General features: G+C 52.2%; 7 protein-coding genes across 7 annotated transcripts; 3 read left to right on the top strand and 4 right to left on the bottom strand.

Moving 5' to 3' along the window:
• Nucleotides 1-268: 268 nt before the first annotated feature.
• BDV17DRAFT_288824 (uncharacterized protein) lies at nt 269-668 on the top strand (the record flags this gene model as incomplete). Its single annotated transcript, XM_073761501.1, has 2 exons — nt 269-307; nt 381-668. The coding sequence occupies 2 exons, from the start codon at nt 269-271 to the stop codon at nt 666-668; spliced, it is 327 nt and encodes a 108-aa protein (XP_073618113.1).
• Nucleotides 669-1,329: 661 nt separating this feature from the next.
• BDV17DRAFT_256427 (BAR domain-containing protein) lies at nt 1,330-2,836 on the bottom strand. The gene is made up of 5 exons (XM_073757076.1): nt 2,694-2,836; nt 2,433-2,588; nt 1,809-2,358; nt 1,624-1,755; nt 1,330-1,575 (listed from the first exon to the last, which is right to left on the bottom strand). Exons 1-5 carry the CDS (start codon nt 2,726-2,728, stop codon nt 1,543-1,545), a joined length of 906 nt encoding a protein of 301 aa, XP_073618112.1. The 5' UTR covers nt 2,729-2,836; the 3' UTR covers nt 1,330-1,542.
• Nucleotides 2,837-2,974: 138 nt separating this feature from the next.
• BDV17DRAFT_14038 (uncharacterized protein) lies at nt 2,975-4,799 on the bottom strand. Its single transcript, XM_073754287.1, has 3 exons — nt 3,926-4,799; nt 3,785-3,875; nt 2,975-3,731 (listed from the first exon to the last, which is right to left on the bottom strand). Exons 1-3 carry the CDS (start codon nt 4,499-4,501, stop codon nt 3,184-3,186), a joined length of 1,215 nt encoding a protein of 404 aa, XP_073618111.1. The 5' UTR covers nt 4,502-4,799; the 3' UTR covers nt 2,975-3,183.
• A 787-nt stretch (nt 4,800-5,586) lies between these two features.
• BDV17DRAFT_288821 (putative C6 finger domain protein) lies at nt 5,587-8,734 on the bottom strand (the record flags this gene model as incomplete). The annotated part of the gene is made up of 3 exons (XM_073761500.1): nt 5,587-7,926; nt 7,980-8,509; nt 8,584-8,734. The coding sequence occupies 3 exons, from the start codon at nt 8,732-8,734 to the stop codon at nt 5,587-5,589; spliced, it is 3,021 nt and encodes a 1,006-aa protein (XP_073618110.1).
• Nucleotides 8,735-9,264: 530 nt separating this feature from the next.
• BDV17DRAFT_256409 (25S rRNA (adenine645-N1)-methyltransferase) lies at nt 9,265-10,914 on the top strand. Its single transcript, XM_073757075.1, has one exon. The coding sequence runs from the start codon at nt 9,352-9,354 to the stop codon at nt 10,810-10,812; it is 1,461 nt and encodes a 486-aa protein (XP_073618109.1). The 5' UTR covers nt 9,265-9,351; the 3' UTR covers nt 10,813-10,914.
• A 41-nt stretch (nt 10,915-10,955) lies between these two features.
• pup2 (proteasome core particle subunit alpha 5) lies at nt 10,956-12,320 on the bottom strand. The gene is made up of 5 exons (XM_073757074.1): nt 12,103-12,320; nt 12,033-12,045; nt 11,888-11,966; nt 11,427-11,770; nt 10,956-11,330 (listed from the first exon to the last, which is right to left on the bottom strand). The coding sequence occupies exons 1-5, from the start codon at nt 12,125-12,127 to the stop codon at nt 11,051-11,053; spliced, it is 741 nt and encodes a 246-aa protein (XP_073618108.1). The 5' UTR covers nt 12,128-12,320; the 3' UTR covers nt 10,956-11,050.
• A 63-nt stretch (nt 12,321-12,383) lies between these two features.
• Nucleotides 12,384-15,988, top strand: BDV17DRAFT_256403 (gamma-tubulin-complex subunit SPC97). The gene is made up of 3 exons (XM_073757073.1): nt 12,384-12,861; nt 12,918-14,902; nt 14,970-15,988. Exons 1-3 carry the CDS (start codon nt 12,516-12,518, stop codon nt 15,264-15,266), a joined length of 2,628 nt encoding a protein of 875 aa, XP_073618107.1. The 5' UTR covers nt 12,384-12,515; the 3' UTR covers nt 15,267-15,988.
• Nucleotides 15,989-17,128: the final 1,140 nt, after the last annotated feature.

The following is a 17,128-nucleotide window of genomic DNA, read 5'->3' as shown; positions in this document are numbered from 1 at the left end:
ACGCAACTGTCTGATATATTTTTGCCTTTTATACAGCTTGGAAAGCTAGTTAGCTCAGTTGTACTTGCTATTTATCATGCTCACTGGATGGATGTGCCGCCAGTAGGAATTGAGCTGCTTGGGAAGCGTAGTGGACGCCTGAATTTGATGAAGGTGCCTGCGGCCGCACTATTTCTTTGTTGATAGGTAAGCAATCTACCTTTCTTTATAAGACCAAGTCTCCATATAGCGAGCCTTGAGTGCTGAGAGTCACCACCGGCTCTCTGCAATGAGTCCCACGCTCATCACAAAGGTAGCCCTAGCCGGCGTAAGTACCTACTACCTAACCCCCCTCCCGGTCTTCGATATCATATCCTTCATCCCTATATGAATATGCCGAGAAAGGCCGCATCGGCACCGCTGTCCTCTCGGATCTGCTGAAGTCCGATTCCACAGACACAATCCTCATCCGCTCGGCATCAACACCAACATCAACGCTCAAAGACACCCTCCCCGGCGTCAAAGTCCACGAAGTAGACTACGCCTCCATCGAGGCCCTCAAATCAGCCCTGCAGGGCGTCGACGCAGTAGTCTCAACAATCGTGGGAACAGCAATTGTCTCGCAGAAGCCCCTTATCGACGCTGCGATCGCCGTAGGTGTAATAAAGCATTTCATACCCGCTGACTGAATACGCAATGAGCACGAAGACTCCCTGTGGCGTCGTAAGAGATTTAAATACCTCCTTATACGAATGTTAGGGAGATAGAGCGCTATCTTGCGTCGCAATCGCAAATATCCTCAAGCTCAAGGAACAGTGAGATGGGATGGACGAATTGTGTCGTGCGGCGGGTTCCTAGAGTACGTATTCGATTTACCCTTCGTGCTGGAATTGCAGAAGCGCACAGCGGACGTGGTCGGCGGGGGCGATGTCCCGTTTAGCGTTTCTGATTTTGGGACGGTTGCGAGCGCGATTGTTGGAGTTTTACGACAGCCTGGGAAGTTCAGGGACACTGTGTGCAGATTCATGGGGGGACGATTACGCAGAATGAGGCGCTGGCAATTGTGAAGAGGTGTGGCACCAATCCAGGGAGACGGATTGTTAAGGAGATGGAAGCGCGAGAGATGTTTGGGAAGGGGTTAGGGATGCTCCGGCGGGGGCAGTTCACCATGGAAGCTGTTTCTACTCTTATGGCGGGAGTTGTTTGGGACCCGAAGTATGAGCTGGGTTCAAACAGACGGACAGGTGGTTGGGGATTGAGACAATGTCGAAGGGAAGGGTTGAGGTGACGATCAGGGACAAGGTTCAGCATGGGGTTGCAGGGATTGCGTCCGATACGATTGTCTAATGCTTAGGAGAAAAGATAGAGAATTGAAATTGATAATAATTATGGTTCGATTAACCACATATCCACCTTCAAGGGATATCATATGACCTTAAAAGTCCAAGTAAATGAATCATGAACAGGTGAACTGGGGGGAAGACGAAGCGGGAGAGACAGGTGGTGGATAGAATAGACAGAATATGAACATCATTTGTTTTCATTCTTTCGACTCGCCTTCGTCTAGGCGCCCTCGCGGCTCTTACGGTAGCTCGCCTATGAAGTATTAGTGCTTTGACCGGAACTGCAGCGGGTGGGTGCTACCTCTTGTTCAACCTGGAGCGAGTCAACAACCGGGGCCAGTTCGCTGAGGATTTCGTAGGATCGCTTGTGGTATTCCAGCTGCGCGGCGATAAGATCCGCAAGATTCCTCAGGGGCTCGGGGGTGTCGAGAACCTAGAATAGGTTAGCATATCCACAACTGCTTCTCCATTGAGCAGTTGACGTACGTTCTTCATCACGCTCACAGCCTCCTCCGTCTGCCCAACGAACTCATCCTCCGCCTGTTCGATCTCAGAACGAGCCTCCTCAGTGAGGTTATCCGGATCAGCGCCATGCTTCGCCTTAACAGAATCCAGCATCAGACGAGCGTTTTCAACATTCCTGCGCGCCTTCGCAGCAAACATCAAGTTCGTGTTAAGCGTAGTGTTCCACCCAGCCAAGAACCGCGACTGGATCTGAGCGTCCTGCGCCAGACGGGCCTCGCCCACCTTCTCCGAAGCAAGCGCGTACTTCTCCAGCGCATTTGCAAGGGGATCTTCAGCGGCGTTGGTGCTCGCCAGATCCTGAGACCCAGCTAGCGAAGCGCGCGCGATAGCATGGCTGAACGTCTTGGGCTGAGGCTTGGCTGCTGGTGGAGCGGTCAGGGCGGCCTGGGCTTCGGCGGGGGTGCTGGCCTGCGAGAGGAGAGCGACTTTCTCGTTGATGGTGCGGCCAAGGTCGTTGAAGGATTCGCGGATGTTGGGTGGGTAGTCGTAGGCTTCGTTGGAGTATTGAGAGCTGCAGTACAGCACAACACACCGGGTTATTATTTCCAATTATTACCAAAAATAAGGTTTGGGCCAGATACGTACGTCACCTGGAGGAGCTTTTGGTGCACCAGCTTCAGAGCGTCCACGCGCTTCTCGAGCTCGATGTAATCATCAGGGAGCTGGGTCTTGTCCTCGACCTGGCCCAACTGCTCTCGGATCAACTGCTGCGTGCGCGCAGCGAAAGGTGTGAAGTTCGCACTGTGCCGGAAAACAGTTCCATCAGGTTCAAGTCAGTAATCGTACAGCAAGGGGAGATCTGGCGGCTGTCTGTGGAACAGATAAACATGTAGGCTGCTATCTCACCTGAAGTTCTTGCCAAAAGCCTGGAACTTGTCCATGGTTGATAAAGGTCACAACAGTCCAGCTGGTCAAAAGAAGGGAATAAATGAGGGCCTAGTTTCAGGACTAGAGGAAGAGGTACGGAGTATTGTTGTGCGTAGTTTGTTTGGGGATAGCTGGGATAGGGAGTGGACACTTGAGCGAGTCGAGGCCTCCCGCAGTAGCGCACGCACCGCCTTGCACCGCCACGTTTTCACATGCAGGGGATGCACACACGTGACTGAGAGCTACAGGTACTAGGGCAATATGACGTAGTTCTAGATGGTATAGATTGGACTTGGATATAAACAAATGAAAAGAAATCAATCCCGAAACTTGGTATCTCACATACTCCCGTCCATCTGAACATATGCAGAAAGGTAAAGTCTAATAACAAAGCTTGAATCGAGTCGAGATCGTTCAAAAACTCATAAGAAGAAAACAAGAAGCTCGTCAGGAAGATGACCGTTAGAGATCAAGTCATCGTGGCAAGCATACGACGAAGAGTTCGAGAGGGGGGACCTGAAGCGAGCGTTAACGACAGTTTCAAGGCCAAAGGCTGAGGTAAATACATACCTCTGCGGTCTCGTTTGACTTCCAGAACCTCCTCCTCGTTACCATCGCCGTAAAGCGCGGTGCTTGGGTCAAATGGCGGTCTGTACTGGTCGATAGCATAGTCGTCAAGATCACTATCGCTATCCTTTGGGCGAATCACCATGGCAAGCTGCCCAGGATTGTCGCTACGCTCGGAGCGGCGCTCCATCACCATGCGTGGAGGGGATGAGTAGCGGCGACGACGGGGTGCAATGGAAATCGATCGCGAGCGCGACATAGTTCTCCTTGTTGTAGTCGTCGAATAGTCGGCGCGACGGGGTGAAGGTGATATATATCGCTCGGGCGACGGTTCGATTATCAGCATCTCGCTAGCTCTGGGGCTGGGCGAGAAGGACTCTCTAGAGACCCTCTCTACTCTTCTATGTCTGGATGTAGCTCGGACGGGAGATCGTGCCCTTATAGGAATGGCTGGGCTTATAGTCAGCTTCGATGCTCAGTGAACAATGGCACGTGGACAGTACCTTCAGCCTGACGCTTGATCTCGCGACTTCTCTCGATGATAACATCAATCTGTTCCTTCGAGAGAGCTAACTGGATAATGACCAGGTCATCCTATCTCTGTCAGAACCAAGAATAGCGAGCGGAATGAGTCTGGAACGTACCTCCTCTTCATAAGGATAGCCAAATTCACGGATCGCACGGGTATGGACCATTTTTCGCGGCATCCGAGTCTTTCCCTTGCGCGGATATGGCTTGATCTCCTCCACAGTCTCTCTATACCGAGACTCACGCTCTGGAATTGGGACAGCCACGAACTCTTCTCGTCGTGATCTCCGGCGCAGTGGCGGCGGGCTCGGCGCAGCCTTGGGAAGATAACCGCGGTAGTACTCGTCTATCTTGCGCGAGGGAAGACGATCGTATGTATCCAAAGATGACTGCCGTCGGAGCATCCTCGGCCGGGGAGGCGGGCTCTCAGCATGGCGGCGCTCCTGGCGGACGAGTGTCCCGGCGTGGGGAACGTGGTCATCATCGCGGTGTCTGCTCGGCCTGCGAGCAGCGAGAGCATAGCGATCGCGATCGAAGTCTTGCAGGCGAGCGTCCCAACGGCGCTCGTCTTCGTAGCGGCGCGGCGACGGCCGGTCGAGAACCGCAGGCCCGCGGCGACCGCGCGACTCACGAGGGGCGTAGTCGGAGTCAGCCTCCAGCACGGAGGAGCGAGAATCATAGTATCGAGGCATATCGATCGGATGACCCGGGGGTCAGCGTGAGCGTACCGTGGGTGACGCTGGCGGATGACAGGAACGAACCGTAGGCAGCAATTGGGTGTGGTGGGGTAAAAGAACCGCAGATGAGGACAAGGAACAAAGATATAGACCCGAAGATGTAAGATCGGCCGCAGAAAATCGAGCGACGATGAGAGTTTCCTGAGGATCTAAAAGAAAGTTAGCGCTGGGAGTCGGAAAGTTAGCGAAGCGCTGCGTTGTGCTTTATAATGCTGAGCGATGACGTCCATTGATCTGAGGGATCCCCTAAATATAGGCAGATGGTCCGTAAAGATGATACAATTCCGTACGGTAATCTTTCCCTCTTCGAGGCGGTTTCTGCCTGCGCCTCGTTTGCTTAAGTTTTTTCCGCTCTTTTCCTCACCCAAGCCAGCTATTTTCCCCTGATGCTGCTGTAGGAAAGACGGTGTATACAGTCCTGCCTCGCATTCTATAGTGCAAACGCGATCTCAGACTGACAACATGCGGAGGACTCCGTAGACCTACAGAGCCACAGTAGTTCATCTGTTGTCCCTTGCCTGCGTAGCCGCTGCCCAAAGCGCTGGCCTCCGCATGTTCTATGTTCTCGCCGTTAGGATCTACACTTGTACCTGAGACTTGGGCGTTTCTCACCCACTGTTTCTCGCACTATGATAAGCGCTGGCCGTGCACCAGGGCCAAATCGACTCTATGGGGCCGTTTGGCCATGTCACTAGTGCGCAATGACCTGTCCTGGCATTATTGGCGTATCGCTGGCATGTCGTGCTGCAGGAACGAGGTTGTTACGGGTCTGCTGGCGGCCCATCACAAGACATCAGACGACAACTACGCTATGTTGTAGGTGAGGCAATCAATCAATAGGACAGCACATTTGTCAGCGCGGATAGAGGTTTATCCACGTTCCCATCGTGTATTGCAACTGAGACGAGTGCATATTTTGTCAAATGACTGAGATAGCGCCCAGATATCTCCTAAACGTGTACTCGGAGTATCTCCGTTATGGGAAAGAAACTGTTGCAAGCCTTTGTACGAGATGCGTGGGTTTGGGATCGTTATTCAGCTCATTCGTAGTCATGGTCTTCCAGGCTGAGGATCCCCATCGCCCAAATGGGAGTCTTGCTGACATTGACGAATCGTCTCTCGAAATTGGCTTCGAATTCCGCATACCTCCAAGCTGGCGGCTGCTGCATCCCACTTTCCTCGCGACGCTCGTAAGGAGGACCGCGTCCTTGCTCTGCAGCGGTAACCCAAGCTCTCTCGCAACCCCGACCAATAGTGTCGGCGGTCTTCCATCCTGTCAGACGAGAGATGTTGTCCAAAACAGTTATAATCCAATCACGTTGTTCCGGGTTCACGTACTGCGGAGCCGCGAAGAATATGGGTGCTGTCACTTCAATCAAGCAGGCCCCTACTGTTGGACTGAAGCCGTCGATTCCGGGGCCGCCGATTTGAGCACCATGAATGCCGGCCGCGATCTTCCCTATGGTCTGAGCGAGCTCTGCGGTTAATCCGGCTGCATACCCAGTTGCCACCTGCATCCAAGGAGGCATTGAAGGGTGTAGTCGAAACAAAAGAATACGGCCGGCATAGTAGAATGCCATTAGACTGGCCATGTTGAGTGTATAGTATTGAATGGCCAACCCGAACGGAGAATATATTGGCATGGTCGTATCATCCGGTAAAGGCAAAAAGTCGGGGCCAAGTGACTCGGCAAACAAGTCGAATGCCGCCACTATGTTCTCCCACTCGTCCTCAGCTTCTTCATACGAAATATTGATCTCCTCGTCGAAATTGGAATATGAGTTGTCCGTGTCTTTTGTCGTCGCAAAAGCGGCAGGTAATGGCTTGGGCCCACTTGAAGGTATCATACCATAAAACGGAGGCATACTGGGCGAGGAGCTGGAAGAACTACTGGAGGAATGCTGAGCGCTTGCATTGCCTCCCTGGGATCCTTGAGACCCTTTCCCCTGGCTGAAGTTAGGCGGTGGTCCGAAGCCACTAGGGCCGGGAGCGCCCGCAGGTCCAGGAGGACCGGACGGAGCATTAGGCGGTGCTTGTCCTGGGTTTCCTGGTCGGCGCGCGAATCGAGCCATGAATTGCCCGAATCTTGCATCTGGTCTCCATGGGGACCCAGTAACCTTGGCTGTCTGTAACTTCCTCTTCCTGTCTCGTACTCCAAAATCGGCAAGTCGGCCCATGAGTAAGCTCAGGTGATCCGCAGTGCCATATAGGTCATTCTTCAGGCCCAAGCCCGCACGCGGGGGACATTCTCCCCATTGAGAATATGGTAAGAACAAGGGACCGGCACTGATGAGGCTTTGCAGCCAGTCTTGTTTGCAAAACCACCAATAAAGATCACACTGGGTTCGAAAGGTTTCGATATCCTTGCGGGTAAGGTGCTTCTTCCGCGGCCGTGTGTGCTCCCCTTCAACCTCTCCGAAGTGGTCATAGCTGATGGCACGCCCTGTTAAACGGCCTATGATACCCTCATCAATGCTGGTCTCCAACTCAGCGAACGGATCATCTGCGAAAGTGGGGTTGTTGAACATGTAAATATCCTCAAAAAAGCTGTGGGTATTGCTTCGCTCGATCCAACGATTGCGGCGCTGAGCACGGAGATCTCGAGTTATAACAGCAAAGTCAATCTCGCGAATCAGTTGAGCGGATCCTGCAAGATGATTATTCCATTTGTAGTGGTCAGCTGTCATCACTTCATAGTAAGCTAAAAGCAAAGTGGCCGCCAATGTGCCCAGCTGCTTCCGCTGCGCCGGAAGGCCGACTGCTTTGCCAACTCTTCTAAGCGCGTACTGGTAATGTTTGAGTGAGGCCGTAGATGGCTGATTCTGAAGATACTCAATATGTAGACAACCCAAGGCTAGGATGGCTTGTTGTAACGCTTGGTGTTGAAACGCCTTGAGAGGAAGGGTATATGTCCACAAGCCCTGCCTCGCCATTGGAACTGGAGCACCCAGCATGGTAGATTGGTCGGTTCCGTGCCGCTCGAAAATTGACAGAGAAGGACCGGTAGCATGGATAAAATGAAGAAAGATCCGAGCTGTCTTGGGGTTATTGAATGGAGAGGAGCCAAGAGTCGGCACGTAAGTTGCAAGCATATTTGGCTCGTTTAGGTATGTTGTGAAAGAACGAACATCCCGATTGGCAGAAGCCATGACCATACTCAGCTGGTTAAAATTTTGTACGGCTACTTGCCCTGCTTCCTCCTCGTCCGATTCAACATCATAATAATCGCCGTCTTCCTCTTCCTCGTAGTGGAAGGGTGACAATGGCGAGTCTTTGGGTGAAAGAAAATGGTTCTGCAAAATATGCCCTTGATGCTCTACAGGTTGGTGCATATAGAGGGCCGCAACCGCACCCGAGGGCGCTGTCATCGGTTCCAAGGCCTGGCAGTAATGATCAGTTATGTAAGATAGCGACCACCACGGGGTAAACATACATGGCCTCCTTGGACGAATTGGGATAGAGAAGGTGTTACTGTGCCCGGAGATTCTTGAGGAACGTCCCGTTCATTGGGAGTGAAACGAGTGTAGTTAATTTGGGCATAGCTTAGTTGCTCTTGCGTTTCTTGGTAGGCTTCAGCCGAGGAGCTTGGCGGTTTGTAGGTTGATGGTGGACCTGGCTGCAATGTCTGAGCAGGGACGCTTAACTGCTTCGTGAACGCATGCTCAGTATCCTTGTAATCCGAGCGAGAAATATCAGGGCGCTGCGAGACAGAGGCTGCAGGAAGTTTCGGGGCCAACATCGGCCCATGGGTACCAGCCGACGTCAATTGAAAATCGATCTGACCCTCATACTGATGGGGAGGAGGAATGGGCTGGGGTGGAATAGCACTCGGCACTCCGGGGACTCCCAAAGGATTCTTGAAGATCAATCGCTGCGCATAGCCTTTGCATTCGCGTTTCGACTTGGTGCAGTTTTTGCAGACTGGCTTCTCTTCGTCGCACTTGATGCGACGCTGCCGGCAAGCTTAAACTCGGCCAATAGTCAATACACTGTTCGATTATACGGCCTTTGTCTGTTGCAATCAACAGGAAACGTACTTAAGCATCCAGTCTTGGTGCGCTTCCTCGCAACCTTTGCAATAGCCAACTGCTGCGTTGCCACTGGCCTGTTAGGCTGCTCGGGCGCTCCCAACTCAAGTCTCTGCACTGCTTCTGGAGGGATTTCGTTGATCGGGTTCGCGTTCTCCATTGCGGAATGACAAGGTCCACTGTAAGGCGAATTCCATAATCAGAGGGTCCGAAGTGAGGTCGACAGGCGGCAAACGTGGGTAACGAGTGAATGAAAGAATAAGGTTGCGGGGAGAGATAGAGAGTCCAGGCGTGGATGCCCGTTGTATGGGCACACGAGCCAGCTTCAAGAGCTGCTCCTTCTGGCCAATCACATCCATGATCTTCAGCTGGGATCGACAGTGCCTTAAGCTCACTATGCGGGCCGCTTAAAAAGTTGAGATCGTCTTCTTCAAGTTTACAGATACCATTTCCGACCTAAATTGTTTCATCGAGTTGGAGAGCTGCACAGCACCAAGACATATAAAGCCATATAGCATTACCTCTTTTGTCACCGTCCTCCCATTGTAAAAGCCGTGTTAGCACCAAAAATGTCATGTGATATGTAAGGACAGTGAGACGGTGAGATTGACACCGCCATTTTACACCGGCAGAAACTGCAACCGAATACCAAAAATTTCTTGCAGGAACGGGGGACTCTTCTTAATCGTAGTTTGAGACTGACACCAGAATTCAGGTCAGCAGATCCTTTTCGGCCGATATTGTTGGACATTGAACTGATAGTTCTCGGATCTAGCCATGTTCGCCGTACCCGGCTGGTCCGTTTCGGCCTCTGCGCTCAAGCAGCAGAGGGAGCCGCAAGTGCAATCCAAAGCCAACGACTCCCCAAAGCCGAAAGCCAACCCGAAGAACAATAAGCGCAAGCGCGATGATCAGGTTACCAAGAAGAATGTCGGTGCGATGTTTCGCCGGCACATCGAAGGGTTGAAGGACCTGAAGCCCGACAAGAAGCGCAAGAAGGAACACAACAATGAGGCACCCAAGCAAGCAGCTAACGAACCAGCTGCTGCGGCGGAGAATGATGCTGAGGAGAGCAAAGGGTCCAAGAAGAGGAGACGGAATAAGAACAAGGGCCAGCAACAACAAACAGGAGAAGAGCAAGCGACTCCCAAGGAAGCTCCCGCTGCTGAATCTCTGCCCGCTGCACCTCCAAAGACCGAGGCCACCCTCACTCCTCTCCAACAAGCTATGCGGCAAAAGCTGATTTCGTCCCGCTTCCGTCATTTGAACGAAACTCTTTACACCACTCCCTCAACAAAGGCTCTCGAACTGTTCACCGCAAGCCCCGAACTCTTCGACGAGTACCATGCAGGTTTCTCCCGCCAGGTCAAGGAATCATGGCCCTCGAACCCCGTCGACGGATACATAAGCGCAATTCGTACAAGGGGAGCCGTTCCTCCGCCAAAGAAAGGAAACAAGCCAGACCCCAGGTCTCGTGCTCTACCACTGCCCCGACGACCGAACGGCAGCTGCACAATCGTCGATCTTGGCTGCGGTGACGCAGCACTTCACCGTTCCCTCTTGCCATCAGCGAAGAAATTGAACCTGAAACTCTCCAGCTTCGACCTCCACGCCCCCGAAGGCTCCCCAATCACCAAAGCCGACATCTCCAACCTCCCAATGGACGCCGGCTCCGCCGACATCGCCATCTTCTGCCTCAGTCTCATGGGCACGAACTGGGTTTCCTTCGTCGAAGAAGCCTGGCGTGTCCTCCGCAGCGACGGCAAGGGGGAGTGCTGGGTTAGCGAGGTGAAATCCCGCTTCGGTAAAGTGCACCGCAAGAGGGCGCAAATCGGCGCTAAGCGAACGCTCACAAAGGCCGAGAAGAAGAAACTCAAGAAGAAGGGCGCTGCTGATGACGATGCGGGATCGGACGTTGACGACGCGGATATCTTCGCGGAGGACGCGCGCCCCAATCAGGACGACGAGACCGACATCTCTGCGTTCGTGGAGGTTTTCAGGACAAGAGGGTTTGTGCTTAAGTCGGAGAGAGTGGACAAGTCGAATAAGATGTTTGTGAAGCTGGAGTTTGTGAAGCATGGTGCGCCGTCGAAGGGGAAATATGCAAATGCTGCTGCGGCCGCTCCCGCTACTGGGAAGAAGAGATTTATTGAGAAGAAGCCGGTTGCTGCTGATAATGGCATGTCAGCTGAAGAGGAGGCTGCTGTGCTGAAACCGTGTGTTTATAAGATTCGATGATTGTTCGAGGCGGGCGACAGTGTACCAATGTGTCTTAGTCGTTCTTCACGATACCAGCATGATGCATATAAAAGTAGCATCTGTCCATATACCATATTTTCGAATGCATACGGACATACCAGGGCTAAAAATTGCTGAACGGGTCATTAGACAAGGTCATTGTTGTTTTCTATGTTAGTGAACATAACCTGCTATAGCACACATATCTCATTGGGCCACTACAGACTCGGCATATCACTTATTTATTCTCACTTAGCTGCTCAACAGCACGTCCCATCTCTTCGTCATTGTAGATCTGGAAGCCCTTCTCCTTAGTCACACTCGCCAACTGGACGTTCTTGGCGTCAAGCTTCTCCTCCATAACTTGCTTGAGGGTCTTAAGAACCAATGTCTCCGCCTCGGCGAGTGTTAGAGATCGGTGGTATTCGTTTTGCAACTCTGCCTGTGCACCCTCACTTCCTGACCCAATGGCCTTTGCGTCGTAACGATAGAACGTACCGGATGGCTCGGCGTGATATCTAGAACGTGAAACGGTCAGTCATGGTTACTGGCACAGGAGGCATGGATGTTTCATCGAGCAGCCACATAACTGATGCCAGGTGAGGAAAACATACAGCTGAGGACCATCCTCGTCAATACCAGCAATTAGAAGAGCAACACCAAAAGGTCTGCTCATCACACTCTCCTCATCATCTCCGGTCTCTCCGAATCGCAGAGCCAAGTCACAGATAGCTTGCGTGCAGCTCTCAACCCGCAGTGGTTCGGCGTAGTGGAAGGCGTGGTTCTGGGTTTCTACACGGGCATGTTCGACGAGGTTTCGGGCATCTGCCTGCAGACCGGACATAGCACATCCGATGTGCTGATCAATTTCAACGATCTTCTCGACCGATGACGCCTCGAGGAGAGTAGATGTGACACGCTTCTCAACACCCAAGATGACACCCTCGGATGTTGCTACCTGTTTGAATGGTCAGTGAATCTGTTGCGGTCACCGCTGGAATGACTTGTTGATGGTTTTGGTGTGGACGAGACATAGACTCAAGACGAGAATTACTGGTAGGAACGGAGGACATACACCGATGGCGGTCGAACCGAGCTTGATAGCTTCGAGAGAGTATTCAACCTGGAATAAACGGCCTTCGGGGGAGAAGGTGCTGCGGACATCACGGTTAGAGGATATGCGAGAACCGTCGGAATGTTACATGGGGAGGATATCGTACTTGATTCCACGGTCTGAGAGAGAGTAAACGTTAGATCGCCAGAGCTTCAAGAGGAGTTGAGATAGCTTACCGTATTCCGATCGCGCGATGAACATATTGGATTATCTGGGAGGTGCAATGGAGATTGAGAAAGATTCAAAGTAAAGGATCACCAGAGCGGTATTCAGAAGAGGTGGTCAAAGGTGCTGGAGGCGTAGGTATGGGAGGATGGAGACAGCTGAAGCTCTGGATGAAGCTATTGAAGGTGAGTGGTGACTGTGACGGCTACGCAAGTCGCAAGTGCCTGGCGGAGATCCTCAGGCACCATGGCAGAAACACCACCCACCGCTCCAACCAACCAGACGGAACAACGCAGGACAAGCAGGACCATAGAGAGCTCGACTTCGAACCCAAACCCTGCCAATTCTCTCTATCTATGCATTTTCGGCTCTCTGCTTTGCATACCGGGGGTCCATATCCATCAATGACCGCCGCGCCAGCCCCATGAACCCACCACGACCCCGCGTTGCGTCTAGTCGCGTCGCCGATGCTGAAAGGCCCGGTCTACGCGGCGGCACAGCTTCACCGTCACAAGCAGAAAATATGGATCATCGCGGGAGCATGTCGACCCAGAAAAGCAAGGTACCTCGGGACCATATCACAACCGAAAAGCGAACCGAACGTCTGGTGGCTCAGACCAAAGACAAGGTGCAGGGCCGAACGAGGAACCCAGCGAGGGAGTCGCCCAGCGCAAGCAACCGAGAGGGTGACAGATCGCGAAGGCAACGGGCGAATACTGCAAGTGGTCAGAGTCCCAATGTCAGAAAGGAGAAGAAGGAGGCCTCAGACGGTAAGCGACCCGCCCAAAATCAAGGACCCTGGCGCGACTGACAGTCAACCATCCAGCAACATGGAACCCGTATGCTTCGTTGATACCCTACTCTACTGCGCCGTTGGCTAGTCGAGTATCTGTCCCTCCACTGGCTTCGACGCTGCCTCAAACGCTTCAACCTACGCCGCTTCGCGAGCTGTCCGCCGATGCGCAAGAAAAGGCGATACTAGAGGATCTTCTGTTTGTGTTCATGGGATTCGAGGGTCAATATATCCAATACCAGGCACAATATGATCCGACTGCGGATAAAGATCGCCTGACCGGGCCGTCTTTCCAGCTACCGTCCGGGATAGATCCCACCCTGAGGGATTTGACGCGGTCAATGCTGAAGATGGCGACACATTACAGTGCCTTGGAGGCTTTCGTGGAGGTTCAAAGTCGCGCGGAGTACGGAGCTGTGAGCCACGCACTCTGCGCCACCATCCGAAAACTACTAAAGGACTATCTTATTCTCGTTGCTCAGCTCGAAACGCAGCTTCTCACGAACCCGGACTTCACCCTTCATGTGCTCCACCTTCATACCATGCCGACCAGCCAGTGCTTAGCTCAGCTACACTCCCTCGGTCAGGAGCTGCTCAGGCAGAACGGTCTGCTTGATCAAGATCTCGATGAGTCGATTGACGACTTTGATGATGTTGATAACATTCTCGAGCAACTCAGAGAAGGCGGAGATCTCATTCCTGGAGCCATGTCTAGCAAAAAGATATGCAAAGGAGGCAATGTTTTGCGTCTCCTAACCGAGCGGCTGGCGACTTTCTCAGGTGACCCGACCACAAAAACACTGTTGGAGACCCTCCTTCGGGAATCTAGCAGGCCGTACATGACGATGCTTAATGAGTGGCTTCACCACGGTGGAATCAAGGATCCTCACGCGGAATTTCTCGTCAAGGAGCAAAAGTGGATTAAACGAGAGAAGCTGGAAGAAGACTATACGGACGAATACTGGGAGAAACGCTATACCATTCGCGACAAGGAAGTTCCCCCTCAGCTCGATAGCGTACGGGACAAGGTTCTCTTAGCCGGGAAATACCTAAATGTGGTGCGAGAATGTGGAGGCGTGGACGTTAGCAAAGCGGTAAAGGACGTGCCCAAGACATTCGATGACCCTCGCTTCCTGGAGAATGTGAATGCTGCATATACCTACGCTAATGCCTCCTTATTGAACCTTCTATTGACCAAGAACTCTCTCACCACTCGATTCCGCTCCCTGAAACACTACTTCTTCCTCGACCGATCAGACTTCTTCTCCTACTTCCTCGAGCTTGGTGCGTCTGAACTCCGCAAACCAGCTAAAAATGTCAATGAGAGCAAGCTGCAATCGCTCCTTGATCTAGTATTGCGGCAACCCGGCAGTATCGCCGCGCAAGACCCATTCAAGGAAGATGTCAAAGTTCGGATGAACAAGATCGGACTCACCAAATGGCTGATGCAGGTTGTTAGCGTGTCCGGTATCGACCAGGACAACCCAGAGGCCGCTTTAGAAAAGTACCAAGCTCCACAAACACAAGGCGACGACGACAAAGACATCGTTGGCTTCGACGCCCTCGAACTCGATTACACCGTCCCCTTCCCTCTATCCCTCGTCATTAGTCGCAAGACAGTCCTCCGATATCAGCTCATTTTTAGACACCTCCTATCTCTCCGGCATCTCGAAACAATGCTGTCGTCCGCATGGCTAGATCAAAGTAAAGTGTTAGGCTGGCGCCATAAGTCATCCGATCGACGGCTGGAAATGTGGAAGAGACGCGCTTGGGTCCTCAGGTCGAAGATGCTCGTCTTTATCCAGCAACTACTATACTTCTGTACAGCGGAAGTTATCGAACCGAACTGGCAAAATCTCATGGATCGCGTGAACGGCACTGATGCCGACGGCTCGGAAGTTACCGTCAACGGCACCAAGCAAGTCAACCGGACAGTCGACGAACTCATGCAAGACCACGTCGACTTCCTCGACACCTGCTTGAAAGAGTGCATGCTGACGCAGGCCAAACTGCTCAAGGTATGTCCGCATAAGCAAAAGCACTTCCCCCATTTGCCTGTCTTCTCAAATACTGATCCAAATATAGATCCACTCCAAACTCCTAACCTGCTGCACAATGTTCGCCTCCTGGACCGCCTCACCCCTCGGACGAGCCCTCACCTCCGCCGACCCAGAGCTAAGCTCGAACCCCGCAACCTCCGACGGCCGTGGCTATGACGCCACCCGCATCGGCAAGCTCGAGGACACGCTGAAGCGGTACGAAGATCACTTCGGTCGCCATCTCCGGATTCTCATGGATAGTCTGAATTATTTCGCTGCGACTGAGAGTGTTGTTCTGTTGAAGTTGGCTCATGCTTTGAGTTCTATCAGCAAGGAGGATTGAGCTGGGGATAGATTTGGCGAATAATAAGGACACGGGAAACCAAAAAACACGGAAATCGAAAAGGGAGCACGAACAGATCTATCATCTCATCTGTATACTTACTGCCGCTCTCGCCTCGCCTCTCTGATGCTCGGCTCACCACCGCTGCCTTGTTCTTGTTCATATGCGTTACATACCTCTGCGCCGATTTTCTACTGCGATGGTACAACAAACAACCCGCATGATCACGTCCGTGCTCCGTCTTTCGGTGTATAAAGAGGAACGACGCTCAAGCAATGGATACTACAGCATGGCCCGAGCGTTTGGGACCCCTCAGCTGACAACGAAAGGCTGAGACGTATTCCTTCTGGGACCAGGTGGCAGGGAACTTGGAAGGTCTATTACTGTTTACGTGAACTCCATCCTTCTCACAAATACAATCGCAGATATCATACCTCTCTTGTGATGACACTCTTTCGGCCAGGCGCTTGGGTAATCTCAGTCATTTCCATTTGCGTCATTGCATGTTTTATCAGTGCGTTTAGGATTCTACTTTCCAGTGGGTGGGGATATGTATGAACTATAGAATGGAGGGTCGAGGAAAAGCTCAGGAATCAGGATGGGAATACCCTTGGTGTCATCGGTGTTAACAATAACGATACTAGATCATGCATTGTATTTTTACTTCCAAAACGTCGTCATTCATGACCATGAGCCTGACTGAGTAGTTTTCACGAATGAAGAATGATAGACAGGATAATCCTATTCAGATTAATATTACGACTGGCAGAGTGCATCTCCAAGCCGGTGGGGGGGCCACACTAAGTGGAACGGGCCCAACCGCACCCCCCGAATTTCCAGAGCTTCCCGAAGGTGAACCGTGGCTCTGGGTTTCCCTAATCCCTACCAAGAAACCCTCGTCCAATGTCAATGCGAAGTCTAACTGGATCAGGCCCGACGACTTGGGTATACTCTATGTCGATTCGGGCCGGTTGAAACCGCTTGACATGCATGAACGCCTTGCCCGGATGACTTACATATACTCTCTGTCCAGAGGATGCCCCTCCGTTACTTAATACATATCGCACTTAGTCGCTTTGAGGATAGTGTGTCCCGCCCTCATGCAGCAATTCGAATCAGAGTGGCAGCCTGCCGTACTCTGCGTTCAATTGTAACGTCTGGACTCCGATGCAACCGTGTCTAGGCAGCCAATTCCCAGTCATACCCAAGCGAGAGCGAGCAGTTCGTAGTTCGTACCTGCATTTCAGTTGAACTAACGCGCGTTTCTCGGTCTTCATCCCCAACCGTCATAGATTGAGAGTGCCTGGAAATCGTTCGCTCGAAATTGGCCCGTTTCAAGTCTCCACAGCCGTTACGGGCTGAGCGCCCCATCGCTGGACTTGTTCACGGTGAATGGGAGTCTGCAGAATAGGCCACTGATGTCATTGGTTCGCATCCAGAACCATGTGCATGCTCATTTGCCTCCCTGCTACGCCGCGGTCTATCCTCGATTCAGTTTGCTAGCCGTCCGACTGGTCGTCTAGTGTCGTTGTTTGCTTCACAGCCCCAGAACGAAGATGATGCCTTGAAGAAGCGGTGAACAACTGGCTTTGAATCTGAACAGGGATGAGGAGGAAGAAGAATACAAGGAATCCTGCACACTGGATCGCCATATGCGAGGAACTTCCTTGTTTCCGTGGGCCCGCTGGAGATTTTGTGAGTACTTATTAATCTCGTTGTGTTCACTGACCTGTACATAAAGCTAGTCCTCGAGTGTTTCGCGCACCCATTTCGAATTCTGGCGACAGTCAATCGACAAATTAGGAGAATGAATCATTGATTCAGCATAGATGCGTGTTATCGGTATAGTCGCGGTTCGTCGG

This window comes from Aspergillus undulatus (genome assembly GCF_047715775.1).
Source record: "Aspergillus undulatus strain CBS 261.88 unplaced genomic scaffold BDV17scaffold_10, whole genome shotgun sequence".
Taxonomy (NCBI): domain Eukaryota; kingdom Fungi; phylum Ascomycota; class Eurotiomycetes; order Eurotiales; family Aspergillaceae; genus Aspergillus; species Aspergillus undulatus.
The sequence above is the reverse complement of the archived record's forward strand: the minus strand, read 5'-3'. Positions and strand labels throughout refer to the sequence as shown.

Bases quoted from the DNA above. Each gene is read 5' to 3' on its own strand.
- BDV17DRAFT_256403 (XM_073757073.1), top strand. From the start codon at position 12,516: ATGAACCCACCACGACCCCGCGTTGCGTCTAGTCGCGTCGCCGATGCT. The intron at 12,862-12,917 runs GTAAGCGACCCG...TCAACCATCCAG, and splicing joins GAAGAAGGAGGCCTCAGACG to CAACATGGAACCCGTATGCT. The intron at 14,903-14,969 runs GTATGTCCGCAT...ATCCAAATATAG, and splicing joins CGCAGGCCAAACTGCTCAAG to ATCCACTCCAAACTCCTAAC.
- pup2 (XM_073757074.1), bottom strand. From the start codon at position 12,127: ATGTTCATCGCGCGATCGGAATACG. The intron at 11,771-11,887 runs GTATGTCCTCCG...CCATTCAAACAG, and splicing joins TCGGTTCGACCGCCATCGGT to GTAGCAACATCCGAGGGTGT. The intron at 11,331-11,426 runs GTATGTTTTCCT...TTCACGTTCTAG, and splicing joins GACGAGGATGGTCCTCAGCT to ATATCACGCCGAGCCATCCG.
- BDV17DRAFT_256427 (XM_073757076.1), bottom strand. From the start codon at position 2,728: ATGGACAAGTTCCAGGCTTTTGGCAAGAACTTCAG. The intron at 2,359-2,432 runs GTACGTATCTGG...GCTGTACTGCAG, and splicing joins CAAAAGCTCCTCCAGGTGAC to CTCTCAATACTCCAACGAAG. The intron at 1,576-1,623 runs GTAGCACCCACC...AATACTTCATAG, and splicing joins CGCTCCAGGTTGAACAAGAG to GCGAGCTACCGTAAGAGCCG.
- BDV17DRAFT_14038 (XM_073754287.1), bottom strand. From the start codon at position 4,501: ATGCCTCGATACTATGATTCTCGCTCCTCCGTGCTGGAGGCTGACTCC. The intron at 3,876-3,925 runs GTACGTTCCAGA...TGACAGAGATAG, and splicing joins GCTATCCTTATGAAGAGGAG to GATGACCTGGTCATTATCCA. The intron at 3,732-3,784 runs GTACTGTCCACG...CTATAAGCCCAG, and splicing joins GATCAAGCGTCAGGCTGAAG to CCATTCCTATAAGGGCACGA.
- BDV17DRAFT_256409 (XM_073757075.1), top strand. From the start codon at position 9,352: ATGTTCGCCGTACCCGGCTGGTCCGTTTCGGCCTCTGCGCTCAAGCAG.